This window comes from Leucopleurus acutus (genome assembly GCF_964270905.1).
Source record: "Leucopleurus acutus genome assembly, chromosome: 11".
Lineage (NCBI taxonomy): Eukaryota > Metazoa > Chordata > Mammalia > Artiodactyla > Delphinidae > Leucopleurus > Leucopleurus acutus.
In genome coordinates this window covers 17,444,886-17,471,185 of record NC_139152.1, presented here as the reverse complement: position 1 = coordinate 17,471,185, position 26,300 = coordinate 17,444,886, and the positions used below count along the sequence as shown (strand labels likewise).

Genomic DNA, 26,300 nt, shown 5'->3' with positions numbered 1-26,300 from the left:
AAAATAGTCATAAAATCACCAAATAAGCCTAGGACTCAGCTTTTGACAAATTGAACATTCCTTAAAATGTAGTTAATGAAAGTATATGTATATTTAAAAACAATATTCCTTATAAAAAGTTTTAGTAAATTTGACAAGTTTGGTGTTTGGTAAATTGACCTTGTGACTGATCTCAGGTTTAATTCCCTTATCAGTTCATTTACTTAAGAAAGCATAATTTGTGATTATCTTTCATGACTTGGAATAGAAAAATACATCTTAGCTTTATATTGTTCATTCAGTCTTGCTTAGTTGGTTTCTAGGACGATACAGTGAAAACTAATTTAAAATCAATTATAATTTTTAACAGGAACTATGAATCCATTCTCACAAGTGATAATGATCCTGAATTTTTCAGGATTAGCTATTTACCTAAAATGAATGAGCAGAGCTCTGTGTTGTCTGTGCTCAACGGAAAAAAAGATGTCATGGTCCTGCTTGCAAATAGATGTTACTGCTTCTCTGGTTCTAAAATTTTAGAAAAGGCTGGACTGTTCTCAGTCTCTAGACCACTATGTTTATGTCATAAGCATTGGTCCACCAAATTGTAATAATTTAGTTTTCCTACTGCAAGGAGGAGGTAGATTCCATATGAATATGCTACTTTCAACAGACATTTAGCCTGGATTTTCTAAGATTTAGGTGAAGAATGAATTGAATTTGGACCATGAAAAGTCACGTTCCCAGAAAATTCTATGGTTGTACTTAACAAGACCAAACACAAAACCAAAACAGCTTCAAATAACTGAAGCTTAAAAATTAACCTGCTTCTTTGAATGTGCTGTTAATGTTTTTACAATAACTTTTTGGGGTAATGAGAAGTACCATTTAGCTCATTTACTCACTGTCTCCCGTGGAGTGATTACTCTGTGTTTATATGAATATGGATTAGGAAAATTGTTCTGCACATATGAGCTAGGGATTTTGAAGAAAGAATCTTTATCCTCAACACTGATTTTACCAAGAAAAGGGGGAAGTGGTATTGCAGTTAGTTATTAAAGAAATAAGGAATAGGGTTTACTAACGTCTGAATTCAGTATACAAGAAGACTCACTCTAAATCTAAAAGCTCAAACTGTTACCTTTCCTTTAAAAAAGAAAATACTGATTTGTATATAACTTGAGTCAAATGCATTGTTAATTTTGCATTGAGTAGGACTTCAACTAATCTGTTCATTTCCTCTTGTCTTTCTCTTAGGCATATAATTTTCTGCAACATTCATTCAGATAAATTACTGTATAGTAGGAAGGATCTTAAAACATTTTCCAAACCAAATGTATTTGCCTCTTTGGTTTCTTCTGTACTAAAATTCCTAACATGTGAGCTAGTCCTTTTAATTAAAAAACTTAACAAAGGGCCCCTATTAAAATATGAATCTGCCTGGGAGGAGCATATTAAGTTCAAAATTAAAAGGTGGTAATATATCAGTATGAATGTATTAACTAGATTAGTTTCATAGCAACTAGAAAAGAGTAGAACCAAGACATAAAACACTGTGGAAAGTGAGTCAGGTGAAGCACTATAATTCATACCTCTGTGAGGCCAAGTATGGGGTACATTGTGGGTTTATGGTATGGTGGGTAAGGGGAGGGAGGTATTCCTTGGATTACATCTTCTCTCAGGCTTCCTATAATGCTAAAACTGTGCAGCTCTCTCATTCTAGGAGTTCTGAAAGGTAGCACATGGAACTGTTTAACCCCTAACATTAATGCTGCATACAAATAGTCACTCAGTAAGTGAGACTTATCTGATTTTTGAAGATACATAAATTCAGTTACGGAAATGCCAGTTTTCACTGATCAGCGGTCCTTTTATCAGATTTACCAAGCTGGCAAAAGAAAAAAGTTTGACCCGTATTATCCCTTTGCTTTTTTTCTTCTGTCAGTTCTCACACCTTATCTGTATGAAGTTGCCTACATGTAGACAGAGTAAATGGCCAGGTAATGTATGTGATTTGAAAGGTATTGCAAAATTTTGTGTTATTCTATCCCATGTCCCTGCCAATGGAAATGTCCATTATCGACATTTCTCCAACGCATGAGATAACCAAGGTGAAATCTTCCTCCTGCATTTTACAAACATATGCATTTTTCCCCCCTCTGGGAAAGAGGAAAAAGATAAGCTACTTCCTAATCAGAATGGTGTCTTAGGTAAGCAGGTGTTACATTGGAAAGTAGCAAAATGAGGCAGTCAAGGAACATATATAAAGAGTTAGGGGAAAGGGAGAAGAGAAAAAGGAGGCTAAAAAATATGTTTTCATAGAAGTTAGTCTTTGATTTAGTCTGTCATCTCTCATATTGATTAAGGAGAAAAAAGGTGACAAGGGCAATTTGACTCTCTGGAGATGACAGGTGTAGGTCACGTGGGTGCACACGTGCATGCGAGTTTCTCACAGTGTGTGTAGGTGTTTTAGCAGTCCTGTTAGTCCCTAGGTCGATCTCAGTGAGAGTTGCTCTGTATGTAGTTGTTGTTTTGATGTGCTTGTGATGCGAGGTGAGACCAGTGTCCACTTACTCTGCTATCTTAATCTCTTTTGAAAAGTTTTATAAATTAAAAAACGTTTATTTAAAAATAGATGATTCTGGGCTTCCCTGGTGGCGCAGTGGTTGAGAGTCCACCTGCCGATGTAGGAGACGTGGGTTCATGCCCCAGTCCGGGAGGATCCCACATACCGCCGAGCGGCTGGGCCCGTGAGCCATGGCCGCTGAGCCTGAGCGTCCGGAGCCTGTGCTCCGCAACGGGAGAGGCCACAGCAGTGAAAGGCCTGCGTACCGAGAAAAAAAAAAAAGATGATTCTACCTCAAATGTTTTATTTTAGATCAATATGTTTGTAGACAAATTATAAACTTTATGATATTTGGTAATATTAAGTAGGAAGGCAAATTTTTGTCATATATATCATGCTATTTATCATGTGATATAAACTCCTTATTTTAAATTAATATTGAGAAAAAAGCATGACCTGTTAAAAAATAAATTCAAAGGTGACATTCTGTTGTATTTGGCTTCAGAGAGTCACACATTAAAATGTAGATTGGTGTTTAATTATTATATGTGTTAAAGTGTTAAAATAAGAAAAAAGCTGATATAATGTTTGGAAGTTTTACACTTTGGAGTTTAAAAATGTTTGGAGTTTAAAAAATCTTAAAAATCAATCAACTTAGTATTATACTGTTTGTATTTTCTTTAGAACTGAAGAAATAAGATAATAGGTTTTACGTCATTATTTGCAGATATTTCTAACTAGATGAAAAAAGAGCATTTAGATGCCATTCTTCATTTTATTCTTTCTTTCCAAGAATTGGTTTTGATATAATGAAAACATAAAATGAAGTACGATGCTATTGGAGGATGGAGGGGACGAAAAGTGCCCACTGAACTGAGAAGGCGTCTTGAGACTGAAAAACAAGGCAGGCAGCTCCATGTAATCAATCGATCCATTTATTATAGGGCAACTTACAAGGCAGGATCTATTGGGACCAGGTGACAACAATCCCGAAGCATTCACATCTGCACTCTGCACCACTGAGGAGCCGTTGGGGCACTTTTATAGTTAACCTAGGGAATGGAGTGAGTGCTTGGAAAAAGGGTGTACATTCCTAAGTCAAGATTTGTGAATGGGGGGACTTCCCTGGTGGCACCGTGGTTAAGAATCCACCTGCCAATGCAGGGGACACGGGTTCAATACCTGGTCCAGGAAGATCCCACATGCCGTGAACCAACTAAGCCCGTGCACCATAACTACTGAGCCTGCGCTCTAGAACCCATGTGCCACAACTACTGAGCCCACGCATCACAACTAATGAAGCCCATGTGCCTAGAGCCCGTGCTCCACAACAAGAGAAGCCATTGCAATGAGAAGCCTGTGCACCACAGTGAAGAGTAGCCCCTGCTCGCCGCAACTAGAGAAAGCCCCCACGCAGCAATGAAGACACAATGCAGACAAAAATAAATAAATAAATAAATTTATTTAAAAAAAGAAGATTTGTGAATGGGTAACTAGTTTCACGGGTGCTGGAGAATACGTCAGCGAAGGTTTTCATCGTTTTGGAGGGACTAACAGAGCATAGGGGCCACCTGGTCCTAATGATTATTAAACAATATCTATTAACTACAAATCCCTTGATGACAGAAAAGTGGTTTATTGCACAGTATAGTCCTGGGTAAGGTCAGTGGAAAGAGAGAAGAAACTCTGAGGGCTCAAGATGGTGTCAGTTATTCTAACAGCCTTACACAGGCAGTTTTTAGGGACTTCCCTGGCAGTCCAGTGGTTAAGACTCCACACTCTCAATGTAGGGGTCATGGGTTCGATCCCCGTTTGGGGAACTAAGATCCTACATGCCATGGGGCCAAAAAATTTTTAAATAGAGGAATGAAACTTACTGATCAGATGAACGTACTCTTGAGGGACATTTATAACATTATTTTCTTTATGCTCCTTATTAGGTTAGAATTTAACATCAGTGCTTTTCATGCTTTCTGTCTTTATCCAATGGTCTATTAGAGGTATAAATAAAACAGTGTATGACCAAAAATAAAGATAGTTTAAAATTGTCTAATATTCAAAACCAACATGCTGACAAATGGTACTCAGCTGAGTGGTAAACGGAGGAGAGGCTAGTCCTTCACTCACTCATCTGATTAACACTAGACCTGAGCATCTCACTTGATATTTATTCAGAGCTCCAAACTGTTCCCTTTATATAATTCAAACAAGTGTTTTATTTACTAATACCAAAGTAGAAATGAGAATTGATACCCTTATGGCTGGAAGCACATGGAGCCAGTTGGGAAGTTCTGAGTAGCAACTCTGGATGCTTCCCGGCTCTCACAGTCAGTGGCTCTGGTCAGGAAAGTTACAGATGCCTCAGGCTGTTTTGCTAAATTAAAGTCCAACTAATCAAAGAGAAGGGAAAGAAAGAGGAGACTGACAAAGGTTCTTAGTGAAAGCAAAATAATTAGAGAACCAAGGGAAAAAAAAAACAGTTAAGAAAGTTGTTCATATTTTCTATTTCTTCCTGAATCATTCTTGGCAGGTTGTGCATTTCTAAGAATTTGTTCATTTCTTCCAGGTTGTCCATTTTATTGGCATAGAGTTGCTTGTAGTAATCTCTCATGATCTTTTGTATTTCTGCAGTGTCTGTTGTTACTTCTCCTTTTTCATTTCTAATTCTATTGATTTGAGTCTTCTCCCTTTTTTTCTTGATGAGTCTGGCTAATGGTTTATCAATTTTGTTTATCTTCTCAAAGAACCAGCTTTTAGTTTTGCTATCTTTGCTATCGTTTCCTTCATTTGTTTTTCATTTATTTCTGATCTGATTTTTATGATTTCTTTCCTTCTGCTAACTTTGGGGTTTTTCTGTTCTTCTTTCTCTAATTGCTTTAGGTGCAAGGTTAAGTTGTTTATTCGAGATGTTTCCTGTTTCTTAAGGTAGGATTGTATTGCTATAAACTTCCCTCTTAGAACTGCTTTTGCTGCATCCCATAGATTTTGGGTCATCGTGTCTCCATTGTCATTTGTTTCTAGGTATTTTTTAATTTCCTCTTTGATTTCTTCAGTGATCACTTCGTTATTAAGTAGTGTATTGTTTAGCCTCCATGTGTTTGTATTTTTTACAGATCTTTTCCTGTAATTGATATCTAGTCTCACAGCATTGTGGTCGGAAAAGATACTTGATACAATTTCAATTTTCTTAAATTTACCAAGGCTTGATTTGTGACCCAAGATATGATCTATCCTGGAGAATGTTCCATAAGCACTAGAGAAAAATGTGTATTCTGTTGTTTTTGGATGGAGTGTCCAATAAATATCAATTAAGTCCATCTTGTTTAATGTATCATTTAAAGCTTGTGTTTCCTTATTTATTTTCATTTTGGATGATCTGTCCATTGGTGAAAGTGGGGTGTTAAAGTCCCCTACTATGAATGTGTTACTGTCGATTTCCCCTTTTATGGCTGTTAGTATTTGCCTTATGTATTGAGGTGCTCCTACGTTGGGTGCATAAATATTTACAATTGTTATATCTTCTTCTTGGATCAATCCCTTGATCATTATGTAGTGTCCTTCTTTGTCTCTTCTAATAGTCTTTATTTTAAAGTCTATTTTGTCTGATATGAGAATTGCTACTCCAGCTTTCTTTTGGTTTCCATTTGCATGAAATATCTTTTTCCATCCCCTCACTTTCAGTCTGTATGTGTCTCTAGGTCTGAAGTGGGTCTCTTGTAGACAGCAAATATATGGGTCTTGTTTTTGTATCCATTCAGCTAATCCATTCAGCTAATCTTTTGGTGGGAGCATTTAGTCCATTTACATTTAAGGTAATTATCGATATGTATGTTCCTATTCCCATTATCTTAATTGTTTTGGGTTTGTTATTGTAGGTCTTTTCCTTCTCTTGTGTTTCTTGCCCAGAGAAGTTCCTTTAGCAGTTGTTGTAGAGCTGGTTTAGTGGTGCTGAGTTCTCTCAGCTTTTGCTTGTCTGTAAAGGTTTTAATTTCTCCATCAAATCTGAATGAGATCCTTCCTGGGTAGAGTAATCTTGGCTGCAGGTTTTTCTCCTTCATCACTTAAAATATGTCCTGCCAGTCCCTTCTGGCTTGCAGAGTTTCTGCTGAAAGATCAGCTGTTAGCCTTATGGGGATTCCCTTGGGTGTTATTTGTTGTTTTTCCCTTGCTGCTTTTAATATGTTTTCTTTGTATTTAATTTTTGACAGTTTGATTAATATGTGTCTTGGCATATTTCTCCTTGGATTTACCCTGTATGGGACTCTCTGTGGTTTCTGGACTTGATTAACCATTTCCTGTCCCATATTAGGGAAGTTTTCAACTATAATCTCTTCAAATAATTTCTCAGTCCCATTCTTTTTCTCTTCTTCTTCTGGAACCCCTATAATTCGAATGTTGGTGCGTTTAATGTTGTCCCAGAGGTCTCTGAGACTGTCCTCAGTTCTTTTCATTCTTTTTTCTTTATTCTGCTCTGCAGTAGTTATTTCCACTATTTTATCTTCCAGGTCACTTATCCGTTCTTCTGCCTCAGTTATTCCGCTATTGATCCCATCTAGAGTATTTTTCATTTCATTTATTGTGTTGTTCATAGTTTTTTGTTTCATCTTTAGTTCTCCTAGGTCCTTGTTAAATGTTTCTCGCATTTTGTCTATTCTATTTCCAAGATTTTGGATCATCTTTACTATCATTATTCTGAATTCTTTTTCAGGTAAACTGCCTATTTCCTCTTCATTTGTTTGGTCTGGTGGGTTTTTATCTTGCTCCTTCATCTGCTGTGTGTTTTTCTGTCTTCTCATTTTGCTTATCTTACTGTGTTTGGGGTCTCCTTTTCTCAGGCTGCAGGTTCATAGTTCCCGTTGTTTTTGGTGTCTGTCCCCAGTGGCTAAGGTTTGTTCAGTGGGTTGTGTAGGCTTCCTGGTGGAGGGGACTAGTGCCTGTGTTCTGGTGGATGAGGCTGGATCTTGTCTTTCTGGTGGGCAAGTCCACGTCTGGTGGTGTGTTTTGGGGTGTCTGTGGACTTATTATGATTTTAGGCAGCCTCTCTGCTAATGGGTGGGTTTGTGTTCCTGTCTTGCTAGTTGTTTGGCATAGGATGTTCAGCACTGTAGCTTGCTGGTCGTTGAATGAAGCTGGGTGCTGGTGTTGAGATGGAGATCTCTGGGAGATTTTCGCCATTTGATATTATGTGGAGCTGGGAGGTCTCTTGTGGACCAGTGTCCTGAAGTTGGCTCTCCCACCTCAGAGGCACAGCACTGACTCCTGGCTGTAGCACCAAGAGCCTTTCATCCACACGGCTCAGAATAAAAGGGAGAAAAAGTAGAAAGAAAGAATTAGTAGAAGTAGAAAGAAAGAAAGAAAGGAGGGAGGGAGGGAGGAAGGAAGGAGGGAAGGAAGGAAAAAATGAAAGAAAGAAGATAAAGTAAAATAAAATAAGATAAAATATAATAAAGTTATTAAAATAAAAAAATAATTATTAAGAGAAAAAAAACACGGACGGATGGAGCCCTAGGACGAATGGTGGAAGCAAAGCTATACAGACAAAATCTCACACAGAAGCATACACATACACACTCACAAAAAGAGGAAAAGGGGAAAAAAATCATAGATCTTGCTCTCGAAGTCCACCTCCTTAATTTGGGATGATTCGTTGTCTATTCATGGATTCCACAGAGGCAGGTACATCAAGTTGATTGTGGCGCTTTAATCCGCTGCATCTGAGGCTGCTGGGAGAGATTTCCGTTTCTCTTCTTTGTTCTCACACCTCCCAGGGGCTCAGCTTTGGATTTGGCCCTGCCTCTGCGTGTAGGTCGCCAGAGGGCGTCTGTTCTTAGCTCACAGGACGGGGTTAAAGGAGCCGCTGCTTCGGGGGCTCTGGCTCACTCAGGCCAGGGGGGAGGGAGGGGTACGGATGCGAGGCGAGCCTGCGGCGGCGGACGCAGGCGTAACGCTGCACCAGCCTGAGGCGCGCCGTGCGTTCTCCCGGGGAAGCTGTCCCTGGATCTCAGGACCCTGGCAGTGGCGGGCTGCACAGGCTCCCCGGAAGGGGGGTGTGGACAGTGACCTGTGCTCGCACACAGGCCCCTTGGTGGCAGCAGCAGCAGCCTTAGCGTCTCATGCCCGTCTCTGGGGTCCGCGCTTTTGGCCGCGGCTCGCGCCCGTCTCTGGAGCTCCTTTAGGCAGCGCTCCTAATCCCCTCTCCTCGCGCACCAGGAAACAAAGAGGGAAGGAAAAGTCTCTTGCCTCTTCGGCAGGTCCAGACTTTCCCCGGACTCCCTCCTGGCTAGCTGTGGCGCACTAACCCCTGCAGGCTGTGTTCACGCCGCCAACCCCAGCCCTCTCCCGGCGCTGCGACCGAAGCCCGAGCCTCAGCTCGCAGCCCCGCCCGCCCCGGCGGGTGAGCAGACAAGCCTCTCGGGCTGGTGAGTGCCTGTCGGCCCTGATTCTCTGTGCGGGAATCTCTCCGCTTTGTCCTCCGCACCCCTGTTGCTGTGCTCTCCTCCGCGGCCCTGAAACTTCCCCCTCCGCCACCCGCAGTCTCCGCCCGCGAAGGGGCTTCCTAGTGTGTGGAAACTTTTCCTCCTTCACGGCTCCCTCCCACTGGTGCAGGTCCCGTCCCTATTCTTCTGTCTCTGTTTTTTCTTTTTTCTTTTGCCCTACGCAGGTACTTGGGGAGTTTCTTGCCTTTTGGGAGGTCTGAGGTCTTCTGCCGGCGTTCAGTAGGTGTTCTGTAGGAGTTGTTCCTCATATAGATGTATTTCTGATGTATCTGTGGGGAGGAAGGTGATCTCCGTGTCTTACTCTTCCGCCATTTTCCCGGAAGCGCTCATTGTAGTTTCGATTTGTATTTCTCTAATGATTAATGATGTTGAGCATTCTTTCATGTGTTTGTTGGCAATCTGTATATCCTCTTTGGGGAAATGTTGTCATAAGGTTTTATGATAACTAAATGAATTGGCAACTCTAAAGCTTCTAAAACTGTGTCTGGACTATAGCAAGTAGTATATAATGTGTATATGTTGTATTATTATTTCCAGTTATATATAGTTTTACAAAAATGGTGTCACATTTTATGTAATATATTAGGGTTTGTGTTTTTCTAATCTGGTCATAGCCCTTTAGGACAATCTGCTTCTACATGCTTTTCTTGTATGTTGGAGCCTTTGAGAGTGTCCAATCAATAAATACCAATAAGTACCAGTGCCCCCCCATCCTAACTGTGAATCAATTGAAAAATAAGAGACACGTATGACACACAGATTCCAAAACATCACTTCTAGCACTGACAAGCTGATGTGAGGGAATGTGCCTTATTTCTGCTGGCAAGCAGGCTTTCTTACAGTTAACCTCCAAATAGATCAACCTCCCCACGTCACCCTTCTCCACATGGAGTGAGTGAGGGTATGGAAAGGAAGGACATGTCATGCTCATGGAATTCCATCTATATAGAAGGAAATAATAAGAATGAGGAATAATAATATTATCCTTTTCCCTTTTTCTCCTCCCACCATGGAAAAGTTTTCCTTCTGACTTTAATGTACTGTTTTTACTCTGCTTGTTGAAGCATTTTAACAAAGCACTTAGTGGTAATTGAGACTATGTATCTCGAATTTCTTTGGACATTTTCCCCACATATAACTTAAATAAGAAAGCTAGATATACCTTGGTAAGTGATGATTTGGTGAAAATGGCTGTGTTTTACCTGATGCGAAAGCAGTTGGTTAATATATCTGACCAGTTAAACATCAGTTGATTTGATGACAAAATCTCATTTGGTATCACATAGAGATTGCAGGGTCTGCATATGTAATGTCAAGAGCTGGCCAATTATGCAAACTAGTTAAATCTCCTGAATCTTCTATTACTGAGAATAAAAAGAGCATTAAGGATTGAAGGTATAATATCAATAACATCAATAGTTACCCTTCACTGAATGTTGATTGTGTGCTAGCATCATATTACACACTTCTTATGTATTATCTTATTTAATTTTATTGCAACTGATTGTTGTTGTCGTGGTCACTTGTATTGGGCCCTCTGATCCTTTCTATCCTCCATGGGACTGACTTCAGAAAACTAAAATTTCCAGGTTCCCTGATTTCCAGTTAGGTTGTCAGTGGGAGGTATTGGTGTGAGACTGGGGTTGTAGAGGGGAAAAGCCATTTCTCCAGCTCCATGCATTAAGTGGTGCCTCTGGCAGTGGCTCGAGCTCCTGCAACTCAGCCCTTTTCCCTTTCTGATACATTCTCAGGAGTGAGAGAGACTTGCCACTGACATAAATCTCTGCGTTGCCCACCGTCTGCCCAGTTTGGCTTTTTAACTCTTCCGATGCCTTTAGAACTAGTTTCCCGTGATTAAATCCTCTATTGAACTACCTGTCATGGGTTCTGTTTTCTTGTCTGAACCTTGATTTATGTAAAGATAGAGATTATATTCATTGTATGGGTAGACTAAGTGACTTGTACAGAATCACACAACTAGTTTAAAAACAGGCTTTCAGGACTTCCCTGGTGGCGCAGTGGTTGAGAGTCCGCCTGCCGATGCAGGGGACACGTGTTCGTGCCCCGGTCCGGGAAGATCCCACGTGCCGCGGAGCGGCTGGGCCCGTGAGCCATGGCCGCTGAGCCTGCGCGTCCGGAGCCTGTGCTCCGCACGGGAGAGGCCACAACAGTGAGAGGCCTGCGTACCGCAAAACAAAAAACAAACAAACAAAAAAAACGGAAAAAGAAAAAAAAAACAGGCTTTCAAACCAGTAATGCCTCCTTGCGAAACCCAAGTCCTTAAACTACTATGCTGTATCGAAATGATATTCCAAGTGAATGTCCAAATAAATACTTTTCATGAATTGCTTATTTTTATTACTTAGTTCAAATTGTCTGCATGATGGCATGAAGCAGCTATTATCATCCTTTAATTGTCTATCTCTCCCATTAGCTTGTGAGACTGCTTGAGAGCAAGCACATATGTTATTCATCTTTGTAGTCTTAGCACCAACTACTGTGCTTGGAATGTAGTAGAGCCTTAATAAATATTTGTGGAATGAATGAATAATAATCACTGTCATTTACAGAGCGACTATTTCATTCCAGCAAGCATGCTAGGGGTCTTATGTAAAATTTATAACTCAGTCTTCATAACAATCTTGCAAGGTAGGCATAAATATTCCAACATCATAGGTAAGGGAAAATAGGGTCAGAGTTTAAACAATTCACAACTAAACTAGAATTAAACCCAAGCTAACTGGGCTTTAAAGTCTGACCTTTTGTCTACATCTAGCTGCTTCCATTAGTATGAAGGAACAAATATATAAATAATTGGGTTGGAAAAAAATCTAACATCTTATTGGATTTCCAGTTATTAGAGGATAACAGGTGAAGTCTTATCTCTATGAGAAAAAAGAGGAGTTCTGTATTTTCTTGCCATAATTAAATGAAGAAACAAGTTTTTGTATCTCAAACTATGCCTATTCAGGCAAAAGGAAGAGAAATTGGGATAATAATCTGAAATATGAAATGGTTTAAATTGCCAATGTGGAAAACATTGGCTATTCCCATAATTACCTAATCATTCTCTAGAGTTACTTGGCATGAGATGTAACCCTGATGATATTCACAACTAGCTCTCCTAAAGACTTAGAAGTCAGGTTTTAGCTTTACTTTTCCATGTCTTGGTTTATTATCCAGCACGAGCCAGTAATTTTCCAAAGTACCTGGGTAGGTATTTTTATTGCTGGATTGCTGATGATGGTTTTCACTTGTGTTTCTGTGTGTTCCATGCTTTGCTTTGCATGGTAAAATCATATGCATGAGTCTATGGCCCAGTTAAGTTTCTCCCTTAGTTTTACCAGAGTGATGCATTTCTAGTAACTCCTCTGAGCTTGGACTTAAAATAATACCTATATTTGTAAGGCTGATTTGCAGAATCCATGTCTTATTCTTTGATTTCTGATGAAAAGGAACTAATAGAAGCAAAATAATTTGGTAGGCATCATACAAAGAGTCATTGTTAATTCTCCACGTGCTTCTTTGGCACATACTTGCTTGGTTTGGTATTGGTTGAAATTATTTCAGCTGGATACCACCAAGAGGCTGTTCTCTTCTTGCAGAGCTAGGAGCCATTTGAAGATTCTGGAAATAAACAATTTTCATAAGATCTTTGCTGGCGTGACCCTGTCTTTTTTCCCAGGGAAAGGATGTTCTCCTAAATCTTCTTCATGTATGTACTACTGGTTTTGCCATGATAAAGTAAAGCCTTTATTTTGTTAATTCAATAGGAGAGATTAATATAAAATTAAATGTAGGCATTTTCCCAGGTGATTTATAATCATAAAAGCTATGTCTATGTATTTAATACTGGGGAAAGAACACAAGAAGACCGTTTATTTGTTTGATAAGAAATTGTATTCTCTTGTCGTTGAGACACGTCATTAAGGACTGGAAACCAAGGGGTGTCAAAAACCCCAGAGTGTTGCTGTTGCATGGGTGTAGAGTTTCAGTCATGCAAGATGAAAAAGTTCTAGAAATCCACTAACCAAAAGTGTGCAGAGAGTGAACAATTATGTAATGTGCTTTTACCACAATTAAAACAAAAATAAAAACAAACACAAAAAGCAGAGTCGTGACCAGTAGACATGGAAGAAACCCAACTACATTTGTGCTGAAGAATTACCTGCTCCCATCTGAATGTCGAGAAGGAGTTAGAGAAATAAACTGATTCTCTGCTTCATAAAACTGCAGCAAGTCGTTTTCATTAGCAGTGATGACTGATGGAGATTGTCGGTGATGCTGTGATCCCAGGAGCAGAAGTCACCGTGTAAACAAAGCTGTGCTGACAAAAGGGGACTGTTCACAAAGCTGACACTAGCGCGGCGTTGAGAATATGAAGAAACAACGTGTGCATTCGCTGATTTGGGGCCAAAGTGCTCAGTAATGATTGTGACATTAACTATTGGAATTTACAAATTTTAAGTAAAAAGAATAGATCTTATTCATTCATTTATTTATTTTCCTCCGCTAAAATTTTTCAAAAGTATCTGAAAAGCTAAAATGTTTTCACTGTATAAGTTGGCAAATTAAGGAAAGTTTAGTGTTAATTGAATCGCATTTAATCCTTTCCAAGTGCTTAGCTTTAAACACTACAGTGAAAAGACAACTGTTTAAAAACTTCTTTCAGGGCTGGAAGCACATTTTGAAACAAACCTTTGAGACATGATGATAAAACCTGCACAACATCACAATGCATAGAAGGAAAAACAGAATTCCCTGATGTGGTGATTTTCTGTGTTACCAACTCCAACTTCTATGCCTCCTCAGGTATATAGGAAAAATAGGCATTTAGAATAGGGATTTTTTTTTTTACATCTTTATTGGAGTATAATTGCTTTATAATGGTGTGTTAGTTTCTGCTTCATAACAAAGTGAATCAGTTATATATATATACATACGCTCCCATATCTCTTCCCTCTTGCGTCTCCCTCCCTCCCACCCTCCCTATCCCACCCCTCTAGGTGGTCACAAAGCACCAAGCTGATCTCCCTGTGCTATGCGGCTGCTTCCCACTAGCTATCTATTTTACGTTTGGTAGTGTATATATGTCCATGCCACTCTCTCACTTTGTCACAGCTTACCCTTCCCCTTCCTCATATCCTCAAGTCCATTCTCTAGTAGGTCTGTGTCTTTATTCCTGTCTTACTCCTAGGTTCTTCATGACATTCTTTTTTCTTAAATTCCATATATATGTGTTAGCATACGGTATTTGTCTTTCTCTTTCCGCCTTCCTTCACTCTGTATGACAGACTCTAGGTCCATCCACCTCATTACAAATAGCTCAATTTCATTTCTTTTTACGGCTGAGTAATATTCCATTGTATATATGTGCCACATCTTCTTTATCCATTCATCTGATGATGGACACTTAGGTGAATAGGGATGTTTTTAGCCACTAAGATGAGTGAAGACAACTTTGATACCAAGAGGAATATGTTATCTCCCTCTCTTATCTTGACTGGGTAGCTATATTGAGCTCTAATATATTGAAATATAAGCAGGCAGGAGCGGGGGAAGAAAAAAACATAAGGGAGAGAGATTGAGTTCTAAATGTATGAGAAAGAAAAACTGAGAGCAGTTGAGAGGTTTATGATAAAACCAGAGGTATTATAGATGAAGACCAAAAAAATAGCAGTTTCCACTCTTTTGAAAAATTATCCTATTCTATGGGTTTTTCTAAAGCTAGTGTTATGTACTTGCACTATACTTAAGGTGACTTGGAATTTTATGGGAGGGATTTCAGCTTGAGTTCATTTGTATTGTCATTCAGAATTGCCAAGAGTGGTCTCTCATAATTTTCACTTATGACCTATGGATTTTTTCACCACTTACATACCAAACAATTTGTATTTGATCATACACTGTCCAGTTCTATTCCAATGTGTTTATTGAAAAGTTTTACCTTTCCCAATAAAAGTATAATTTCCTTGGGATCTGGGTCCAAATACCTTTCACAGAGCCTTATACTTCTCTACCTAGTTTATATTGTCTGTAGGACAACTTGTCTGTCTTGTTCACTGCTGAAATCCTGTGCTTAGCACAATGACTGGCATATAGTAGACTTCGGATAGATATTTGTTGTCTTCATAAAAGAATGAGTAAAGAGAATTAAGCTCATACATAATTGTTCAGTGGCTGTTTCCTTAATGTGTATAGGGGAGTGGGATTCAGGTTTTAAAAATTAGTGCCATTTGGGATATTGTTAAATGGATATTGTTCAGAGGATTTTAATCAATTAACCCTGGGGATACTGTTAAGATAGCATCTGGCAACTGGAAGTAGATTTACTAGATTAAATATAGTCAGAGTGAAATACTTTGGTTTTTAGTACAAAATATTGCCCTAATTTCAAGAAACGAATAGACAAAGTCTTTGACAAAGGGTTAGTAGAATTTAATAGAGTTTAAATCATCTTTTTGTTTTAGATATAAGACATTTTACATATAAAAATGTGTACCTATATATTATATATACACATAGACACACATATATCTGTATTTATTATATATGTATACATATAGGTTTCCACTTCTATGTTTGATCTTCTCTGAAACCTCACTTCTTAACTTGCAGGATTCTTTTCCAGATCATAGAATTATTTGTTATTTTTACTTAGGCAATTTCCATGATTAAAATTCCATGTCTCCCCAGGTTTCCGTGAATCAGCAGTGCCCCAGAAAGCGTTTCCCTTCCTGAGACTCCAGGGAAGTCTTGGAACACAAAGAACTTGAAGAGGGAGCCTGGCCAAATAGAGATTTTTGAGCCTTTGTAGCCTTGCTAAAGCAGATTATTAGTACAAACAAAATCAAAGTCTGTGTGTTCCTAAAAGCAGCATTTTCATGTAAGTCCAAGGAACTCACTTTAGTTTTATTTGCTTTGGCTAAAGAAATGAAAAGCTTTGTTTTAACCACGTGGGCACTATTTTGCAAGGGGATCATAACAAATTGTTCTAATCTTTAATTTCACTAAAGAGTTACTACAGTGATTTGATGTAACTTTTTCAATGGAAAATTAACAACTAAATCTTTTCTAACGTCATTGTTTTCTAGATATGAATCAGAAGCTTCCTAGGTATTTTTGTAACACAATGGATTCTGATTCTGTTATTCAGATTCAGTGTTTTCTTCAAAAGAATGACGCTTTATGAGTTTGCCAGCAATTTAATAGATTTTTGTCTTCTTAAAAGAATAGAACTAAGAAATATCAAGATTTAAAGCATAAATACCTTGGAACACTCAGAAGAGCAACATGGGAGAAACTGAGAAAAGAATTGAAACTCATAGAATAAGATGTCTTTCCAAGTTGAAGGTATGGACTGCTTTGTGTGGATATATGTGTATGTACCATATATATATTTTTAAACCGAGACCTTGTAAAGTTGCTTATATCTTCATGTATTAATCTAATAATAATGTCATACTACCTGATATATTGATAAGTTCTTGCTTTAATGAAGGTGGTTTGTAACTGAGGGTGTGTCTAAATAGGATTATTGATTCAGGCAATTTCAGCAGAAATAATGTTGAGGGATTTAAATGGAAGACAGGATCTTAAACACTTTCAAGTACACATTATATGACAGTAGGATTTAATTTCCTGGATTAAAGGCCAATTTAATGTTCACCCTTCTGGGGCTTCTAAGTCAGAGGAGTATGGAGGTCTCTCCTGGAAAATGGTTCACTGGACAGAAATGCTTTGTTGATCTGTATTCAGTGATGCCTTCACAATGACCCACTAAAACAAATGTTTACTTCAACCTCTGGCAACATACCAATCATTCTTTATAAGAAAAATGCCCATTTTGTTAGCGGTTTCTGGTATTCTTGACTATTTCAGAGCAAATTCTTTTTGCGTAGCCTCAAAGCTGTTTTGCCTTCAAACAAAATTTAAATTTATTTTAAACCAAGGAATCTGGATAATTGTCTTGATTCCACAGCTAATGCCTGCAAGTGGTTTCCAAACTATGACACTGCCACCAGTTTCCTTCCTATCAAAAGTTTGTTTTCTCTTTCTACATGTGTAGGAAAGATCTACGCATGTACTGGAAAGGGGAGAATCATGATATAGAGCTAGAAAATTACTTTTGCCTGAAATGCTCTGTTAATTATATATTTTTAAAATCCCCTTAAATTCTTCCTAATTCTCATGTCCATCTCCTAACATTGAGGGGTTAAAAATAAGGACTGAGGCCCAGGCTTGGTTTATGTCGAGTTCAACTACTGACTTGCTGTGTGACCTCCTTGTGGCTCGGTTTTCTCATCTGAAAGGGGTAACAACAGTACTCATCTCGCAGAATGTTTTTCTTTTTACATCCTTCAAACAATGACTGGAATATTGTAAACATTCAATAAATATTAGCTATTATTAATAATAGCATTTGTGGATAAAGGTCAAGTATTATTTATAAACAATTGGTCCTTAATTTTTTATGACTGGAGTTTGGCAGGACTAGATATTGATCTGAAATGAGATAGCAAAATACTGCAAGCACAAGTTTATCAGGTAAAAGTAAGAGACAATTGCTTCATAATTAGCCGGGTTTCTCTGTTTCTCTGACCTTAGACATAGGCTCATTAAGCAACATTTTTAGAAGGTATCAAAGGACTGTCTTCAACAAATTTGCTTCAAACTCTGGGGCATTATTAAAAACTGGTAGGACTAGCTTTATACATATAGAGGTTATTTTGCACTAGACATGAGTCACAATAGCCACTGGTTGCTTTCACTCTATGAAGAAAACCGTACAGGTTAGGAAGCCCATCTAAATGTTTCAGGAAAAGCACTGGGATCATGATTTATCTAGTTTCCTTTCTTAAAGTGTTAAATAAAAGAAATTATTCTCTCAAACATGATTTGTACTTTATTTGATAGGCCTTGCTTGCTTTTAAATATAAAATCTGAATTATAAAACCATGTGAAAATTGTCTACTCTCAACAATGTGCTCTGAAAAGATTTACATTGTGATGAGAGACAGAATTTCTACAACTGGTATTTAATATAAAAGGATAAATAGCTAGAGATATAGTTATACTATCTTGGCAGTTATATAACGATATTAATTTTTTTTTTTTTTTTTTTTTTTTTTTTTTTTTTTTGCGGTACGCGGGCTTCTCACTGTTGTGGCCTCTCCCGTTGCGGAGCACAGGCTCCGGATGCGCAGGCTCAGTGCCATGGCTCACGGGCCCAGCCGCTCCGCGGCATGTGGGATCTTCCCAGACCGGGGCACGAACCCGTGTCCCCTGCATCGGCAGGTGGACTCTCAACCACTGCGCCACCAGGGAAGCCCCACGATATGAATTTTGACTCATATTGAGCTTGATATTTAAATTTCCCAGGTCTTTTCCACATACATTTCTATTCAGATTTCCCCAAACTAATGGGTGCCGATAACTTTTGGCTTAGTTGTATTTAATCCTATTGAATTTCATCTTATATTCAGCTTACTTTCAACAGTGACTACTTCTTCAAGGTGTTTTTGAATACTGATTCTGTCATTCATTCAGTAAACTTGTACTGGATGCCTACTGTTTGTGAGGCATTTACTAGACCCCAGAGATACGAAGGTAAATAATATATGGATCCTGTCATCGAGTCGTTCACAGTATAGTGAGGGAGAAGGTTATAGGCATCCAAACACATAAATAACGTGCACTGTGGGGAATTCCCTGGCAGTCCAGTGGTTAGGACTCCGGGCTTCTACTTCAGGGGCAAGGGTTCAATCCCTGGTCAGGGAACTAAGATCCCGCATGTCACGTGGCACGGCCAAACAGATAAATAAAGTCCTTAAAAAAAAATAAAGTGCACTGTGCTGAGGGCTGTAATAGAGGCAGGCACACAGCAGCGTGGGGAGATAGGGAGTGAGTGGTCAAGGCTACCTGGGAAGTAGAAAGACAAGGAAGACTCCACAATAGAAATAATGATAGAGTTGAGTTTTAAATATTGAGCATATATTTATCAGATGCACAGGTGAAGAAAAACATTGCAAGTGGAGGACCACCTGTAAAAGAGATGTAAAGTGGCATGGTGAATTAAAAGAACTATAAATAGAACATTATGTTTAGGGACAAGCGGCAAGAGATGATAACAAGGTATATACGAGGTTTTATTTGCCATCTAAGGAGTAGGGATTTTTGTTTATGGGAAGCCACTAAACAGTTTCAGGAAGTGGAGTCACATGCTAAATATGCATTTTATTCATCTGTTTGACAAACATTTATTAAGCTCCAAATTAGTGGTGGCAGGAGGTGGAAGGGAGATTGGAGGTGGGAAAGACTAGAGGAGACTAAAAAATGATTGCAGTTGTCTAAGATAAACTGTGTATACATTTGAGAGATTTCAGCATCTGGGTGGTAGTTAAAGCCATGGGAATAAGTGAGATTTCCTAGGAAGAGCGTATATAGCAAAAAGTGGAGGGTATGAGACAAAAGCCTGAGAAGAGAAGACTGGATAGAAAGAGTCTAGAGATAGGTGGAGATATAGGTATGCATGGGGGGAGGGGAGGGAATTTCAGGAAGAAAAGAATGATTAATGATCTTAAATGACTCTGAGATATCAAGTTAGCTGAGGACTGAGAAGTACCTATTGGATTTGAAAATCAGGAAGTTGTTTATGACTTTTATAGAGTAGCTTCAAGAGAGGCTAGACTGAAGAGTGAGTGGAAGGTTCGTGTAGGCAATGAATCTAGACTATTCTTCCAAACAGCTTGATGGTAGCTGGAGCTACCATCAGGGATGAGGGAAGATTTTTAGGACAGAAATGTCTTGGATATATTTATAAGTTAGTGGGGAGAGAGGCAGTAAAGAGTATGAGGATGAAAATAGAGGAGGGGGTCAACAATTGATGAATCAGGATCTCAGCAATGGGAAGAATGGATTCCAGACCATGGCTGGAGGGAGTTTCTTATACAGGAGGAGGGATGAATCCTTTTAAGATGGGAGGGAAATTGGAGGGGTAGGGAGGGGTAAATTTGAAGGTGAAGTTGCTGAGATCATTTGCTGGTCAAGAAGAGCATGGGACTGAGTTGGAGACTGACAAAAAGAAAAGATTGTGAATAATCTTGAAGGGAGTGTACAAAGTGCATTATAAATTGTGGGGTTGGTTCAAGATTGAGAAATTGGAAGATGGAGGGGTGAGGATTTTATAGATATGAGTGTACTGGCTGGAGAGTAAATCGAATGGTCTCTCAGGATGGAAGTGTCATCAGGAGATGGAAAAGCCCTATGGCATAGGATTAGGGACTACCATTCAGGCTGACATAAATATATTTATCTATAATTTGTTGATTTTGAAGCAGTAATTAATCTACCTAACTTATGATTACCCAGTATACAATGCTCCTTTTTCAAATCCCTTACTAAGACCTAAATCTTTTCACTTCCAACTTAATAAAACTATCAAAATTTTAACTTTTTAGTAAAACCATACTACTTTCTGCTGATCACAATGGTTCTATCTGTTAAGTTGTCCTTGATTTTTTTGTTACGGATGGTGTCAGCCTGACTACTGTCTGGAATTATATCAATACCTAGGAAGTGTGATTCAATATGCAGAAGTTTATTGTACTGTATTCATATTCGTTTATCATAGCAAGTACCTGTTCAGTTTAGAAACATTTTTGTATGGTTTATAATTAAAATATTGCTTTAAATAAATTAACTGGCAATGAGTAGCAATAGAATGTTGTATAAATTGCATATTACTTTGTTCGAGAGAACTTAAGAAAATTTGCTACAGAAATAATGTCTTTGTGTAACGTCACATTCCTTTCTAAAAATTAACATACATATTCTTTTGTACTACAGATAGTGTTGCAATGCTGAAGATCAATTTAAATCGTTTGCTACATGTTATTTAGAATGATTACTTGCTTCTGTGTATGTATAAGACGTGCCCATAAAATAATGAGGCTACAAATGACCTACACAATTCAATATCACTAATCAATTAGTCCCACTTTGGATTTTCAAAGAGAGAACGTAGTATGGAAGACCAGAAGAAGAGATCACTTTAAAAGCTTCTTCCAAATACAAGAGTTACTTGAGCTGGAGACAATCAGTCTTTTGGTAGAAGATATTTTGCCAACGGGTGGCAAATGTACAAATTCAAAAATAAATTTTTCATATGTTTTCTTGCACTTTTTTTCTCCCTAGATGTTTCTGTTGGCAATAACATGTGCATATGTATCCAAAACACTATCCGGATCTTATATGAATTCCATGCTCACACAAATAGAGAGACAATTCAACATCCCAACATCTCTAGTTGGATTTATTAATGGAAGCTTTGAGATTGGTAATGAATTACTTTTCCATTGCTTCTTCTTATACATTATTTTATCCAGGGAGCTAGTCTGAATTTTACTCTCCTTATTTTCCGCTTTGTACCATTTAATGTATTTTCTAAAATGACTTTGTTCCATTTAATGTATTTTCTAAAATGACTTAAATAGCCTAGCTATTGTATTTAATGTATTTTCTAAATGTATGTATTTAATGTATTTTAATGTATTTTCTAAATGTAATGTATTTAATGTATTTTCTAAAATGATGTAAATAGCCTAGCTCACTTTTGAATATGTTGAGAAACAATTCATTTCAATATTATCCCTGAATAACACTTAAACATCGTCACATATCCCATCACAGGACTTTTTATTCTAATAGTCCTTTGGTTAGCTAGCATGAGTAGCAGAGTGTTTAGAGTACTAATATTTAATCTATTATTTGATAACCCTTAGGGCTTTATTTTCATGTTTAGAAGATATCATGGGAAACAAAGGAATCTGTTTTCAAAAAAAAGAAAGCAAATATTTTTCTTCTCCTATTGTTTCTGGGAGGTTGACAATTCTCCTTTCTAAGTGCAGAGGGAAGAAGAAACAGCTTTCACATCTTGCTGAATTTATTTCAGAAACAGCTTTTAGGGAAGAATAAAGCCTTTTCTTAGGCTCTGATTTTTGTGGCTGACTGGGAAGATGTGAGGACAGAGAGAAAGAATGAAGGAGGGAAAGATTTCTTCTGTGAACAAACCCGCAGAGAAATACAAATGTCACTCCTTTACAGTTTTGTAATGGCTTTTACTTCCTTCAAGATGAAAGTTGCCTTTAATATTTTTCATCAGTATCTGAAAGAAAAATTAGGATGGGATAGAGGCAAAACTGAAACAGGTGTTGCTTGATCTTGTCTACTAGCGCTCAACTCTTTCAGACCTCATTCTGTGCCACCCGTTTGCTGGCTATGGAGATCCTGGCTGTGGAGTCAGAAGTCACTCCTTGTAGAGTCCCTGTGTAAACTCACCTCGCAGTCTAATGGAGGGCATAGGTGCCAAATAATTTAACTGAATGCAGTAAGTTTGGTGACATAGGTATATGCAATGTCCTATAGGAACACAGAGGAGGGACACAACCTCACTTAAGGAAGATAGGCTCTTGAAGTAAAAAGTTTTCTGGGTGACAAAACAGGGTCAGATAAGTGTGAAGAGAATTCCAATAGAAGAAGAAGCGTAATGTTGAAACAGCATGGTAGTTGTGTAGGAAGCAACATTCAGCCCAGTGTTATGGACTGGCCACACTTCAGGTGGCAATTCCTAGAATATAGGTCTGGAGAAATGGGCAGGGGTGAGAAATGGACTATTGGAGAGCTTTGTGTGTGTGTGCTCTGGAACTTACCTTTTATCCTCTAGGTAATGGAGAGTCACTAAGAGATTGGCAGAGGTTATTAACATTTCTGTGTCAAGGACCTCTTTGGCAATCTGATGCCATATAATCTCAGAATAATGTAATTGCGTAAAATAAAAACCCTGAGGGTACAAAGGAAGTCAATTATACTGAAATAAAATTATAAAAATATTAAAAGCAGCTTATATAATAATACTTCTTACCATCACATTAAATAACAATATCTACACTAATTTTGAAGTAATCATCAGTGTCAATAATATTTTGAAGTATCTGCAACAGCTGTAATGTCGTATGCAAATACCTGTAACTTCTGTTGGTGATAATTGATGACAAAATCATATATACTGTTAATACTAATGTAGTTTGTGTCTACTTTCACGGTCAAAGGAAATACTAATATTAAGTTACTGAAAATAAAGATGCAATTTTTTTTCTCACTCAAGTTCATGGAGCACCTGATTTCTATCCATGGACTCGTTTGGGGTTTATAGATAGCAGGTCAAGAACTTCTGTTAAAAGACATTGTGAAACAGAGCTCTCCCTCAGGGCAGGGGTTGCGTCCTATTCATTTATTTCATGCATCCCTAGCACCACTCCCAGGATTTCAGATATTTATTATACAATAAATGCTGGATAGTCAATGATTGGGTGAGGCTGTTAATTTAGACTTTGTTCATACTAATTGAAATATTCATTTTTCACATCAATTTTTTCTAGGAAATCTTTTGTTGATTATATTTGTGAGTTATTTTGGAACTAAACTGCATAGACCTATAATGATTGGTGTTGGATGTGTGGTTATGGGCCTTGGGTGTTTCTTACAATCACTACCTCATTTCCTCATGGACCGGTAAGTACTGCAGTCTCTGATGATTTCTTTAGGTGCAACTTTCTGCAGGAAATAAGCTTGGATTTCTTTCTAGGAACAATGCTCCTAAAGACACAGAGCGCTGTAATAGAAACTGCAAGGTTCAGATTCTGTTCCACCCGCCTGTTCTGTGCTCTTAGCTGCCTGGCTTCCACTTACATGTCAATTTATGAAATAGAGATTTGGGACAACTCTTTTATGGAGTTGAGTCTGATGAAAAGATTCTTAGGACCTGGCAAGGTTTGGGATTACTCCTTTCTAGGGACTATTTAGACACTTCTTATTACAGTTGAGTTTCTGTTTAATTATGGGTCACCAAAGGATAGACCAGTCTGAAGGTTGATTTTCATTTTAAATTTTTATCAAAGTAATATGTGTGCAAAATTGTGAAAAGTAAAATTATATTGAAAAAAGCATTGTCGCCCACCCCTTCAACATTGCTCATATTACTCCTCTCCGGAGGCAACTACTCCCGACTCTTCTAGCTCTTTCTTCTTCTATTTGCTTCCATATTTCTAAGTAAATGTTTATCCTTTTAGTTTTTGATACTTTAGTGTTCTATAATATACATATTGACTTCCTACTATAAAATCATACTCACTATTCCATGTGTGTGACTATGTAAATGTTTTTCATATTTCAGCTGAACCATGCTGTTATTTTCCCTTTCTTATATCACTTTTTATTTTCCCTGGGTTTAATAATTCCCTCATTTTATATTTGATTCATTTTCTTTTTATGTCTCACTAATCATCAGCAAATTCTTTACCGGTAGGACAATGTCTTCTCAATATAGTCGTACATATCAGAGGGTTTCATTTTTGTCTTTGAGATCCCTCTCCTGTCATCATCAACTTTCCATCTGCAATCTGAACTGGGAACTCTCCAGGCCTGCTGCATGGCTGCTCCTTTGAAATTTTCACTCACCATTCTCCTTGGGAATTTGTTTTACCTCTTTCTTCCATTCAGTTATTTAGTTCCTGGGTAGTAATATCTTCTCCTTTCCTTTTCATTCTTACTCTTTTTGTGGAAAATGTCATCTAATAGGTTTCTGAAAAAGTGTGCAAGGAAAGTAATAATTTTAAGACCTTAAACATCGGGAAATATTCCTGTTCTACTCCCATACCCGGTGACAGTTTGGATGGTATAAAATTCTGGTTTGAAGTTTTTTCCCTAGGGATTTTTTTTTTTTGCGGTACGTGGGCCTCTCACTGTTGTGGCCTCTCCCGTTGCGGAGCACAGGCTCCGGACGCGCAGGCTCAGCAGCCATGGCTCACAGGCCCAGCCGCTGCGCAACATGTGGGATCTTCCCGGACCGGGGCACGAACCCGTGTCCCCTGCATCGGCAGGCGAACTCCCAACCACTGGGCCACCCCTTCCCTAGGGATTTTGAAGACATCATTTCCAATACTTTATAGTTTCCAGTGTTACTCTTGAGAATCCTATACCATTCTAACGCCTGTGACCAGTTTCTTTTCTCTAGGAGCTGTTGGGATTTTCCTTTAAACTCCAGAATTTGAACTCATGATAATCATGTTGGTATAAATGATTTTCCTTTATCGTGCTAGGTGCCTTCAATCTGGAAATTTGTAAAAGTTACTTGTATTGTTTCTTTGATAATATCCCCCCTTCTTCCACCCCTCTACTTTCTCTTTCTAGAACTTCTACTTGTTCTTGAATATTGTTACATCCTGAGTTAAGCTTATAGTTTTCTCATCTTTTCTCTCTGACTTTCTATCTCTTTGCCTTCTTGTTATTTTTAGGGGAGATTTCTAAAGATTTTTTGGTTTTTTTGATGTGGACCATTTTTAAAGTCTTTTATTGAATTTGTTACAATATTGCTTCTGTTTTAGTTTTCTGGGTTTTTTGGCTGCGAGGCATGTGGGATCTTAGCTCCCCAGCCAGGGATGGAACCCGCACTCCCTGCATTGGAAGGCGAAGTCTTAACCACTGGACTGCCAGGGAAGTCCCTGGGGGAGATTTCTTTATCTTCCAAACCTTTGAATGGATTTCTAACTTTTGCTCTCATATTTTTAAGTTTTAAGGACTCTTGTTGTTTGAATGTATCTTTTTAGGGAACATCTTGCTCTTACTTTAAGAATGCAATGTCTTTTCCATCTACATTTCAAGTGTACAGTTTTTTATTTGTTTTGTCTTTGTCTTTATGTCATAGGCTTCCTTCATATATCTGGCGGTCCTTGGTTAGCTATTCATATTTGAGAGAGAGGAATAGCAACAACAAGCTAACCAGAAGTTCTGTGGTACATGTGTAGGACGTGGTTGTTGGAGGGCTTCTTCCCAGCACAGGGACTGGGTGTTTTAGAGATGGCTCAGAACTGTCCATAACCTGTCAGTTAACTCAGGCAGGGATTCTCCAATCTGTTGCCTGAGACATGGCAGCTTGGCTACCAGCCAGGTGGGAGTGGGAGTCTCTTTTATCACTATGTAGATTTTTCTTTTACTTAATATCCCCAGGTTTTAGTATGGCCTCCTGTCCTCAATGTGCTTGTTTTGACTCTCTGCAGTCTAAGGCCATGTTCGTTGGGATGGTGGAGGGTGTCTATTATAAGGGTTTAACTGTTCCTTATATACACTTTAAACCGATCCTCTGATTTTTTTGGATCATACCCACTCCCACCTTTAGAAGTATCTTGTATCCTGCCTGAAAC

The 26,300-nt window shown here is 38.4% G+C and overlaps 1 protein-coding gene across 3 annotated transcripts in view; it reads left to right on the top strand.

The window, feature by feature from the left end:
* The window catches only part of SLCO1A2 (solute carrier organic anion transporter family member 1A2), an 81,290-nt gene that overhangs the window by 12,106 nt on the left and 42,884 nt on the right, over nucleotides 1–26,300 (top strand). The window contains exons 2-5 of one of the 3 annotated variants that reach the window (XM_082850752.1): nucleotides 15,739–15,928; nucleotides 16,274–16,395; nucleotides 21,238–21,379; nucleotides 23,481–23,613. In XM_082850752.1, coding sequence (XP_082706878.1) covers nucleotides 16,336–16,395; nucleotides 21,238–21,379; nucleotides 23,481–23,613 — 335 coding nt within the window. In that variant the 5' untranslated portion in view covers nucleotides 15,739–15,928; nucleotides 16,274–16,335. Of the gene's footprint in view, nucleotides 1–15,738; nucleotides 15,929–16,031; nucleotides 16,396–21,237; nucleotides 21,380–23,480; nucleotides 23,614–26,300 lie in introns of those variants that run through there. The other 2 variants (XM_082850751.1, XM_082850753.1) reach the window with 2 other exon arrangements.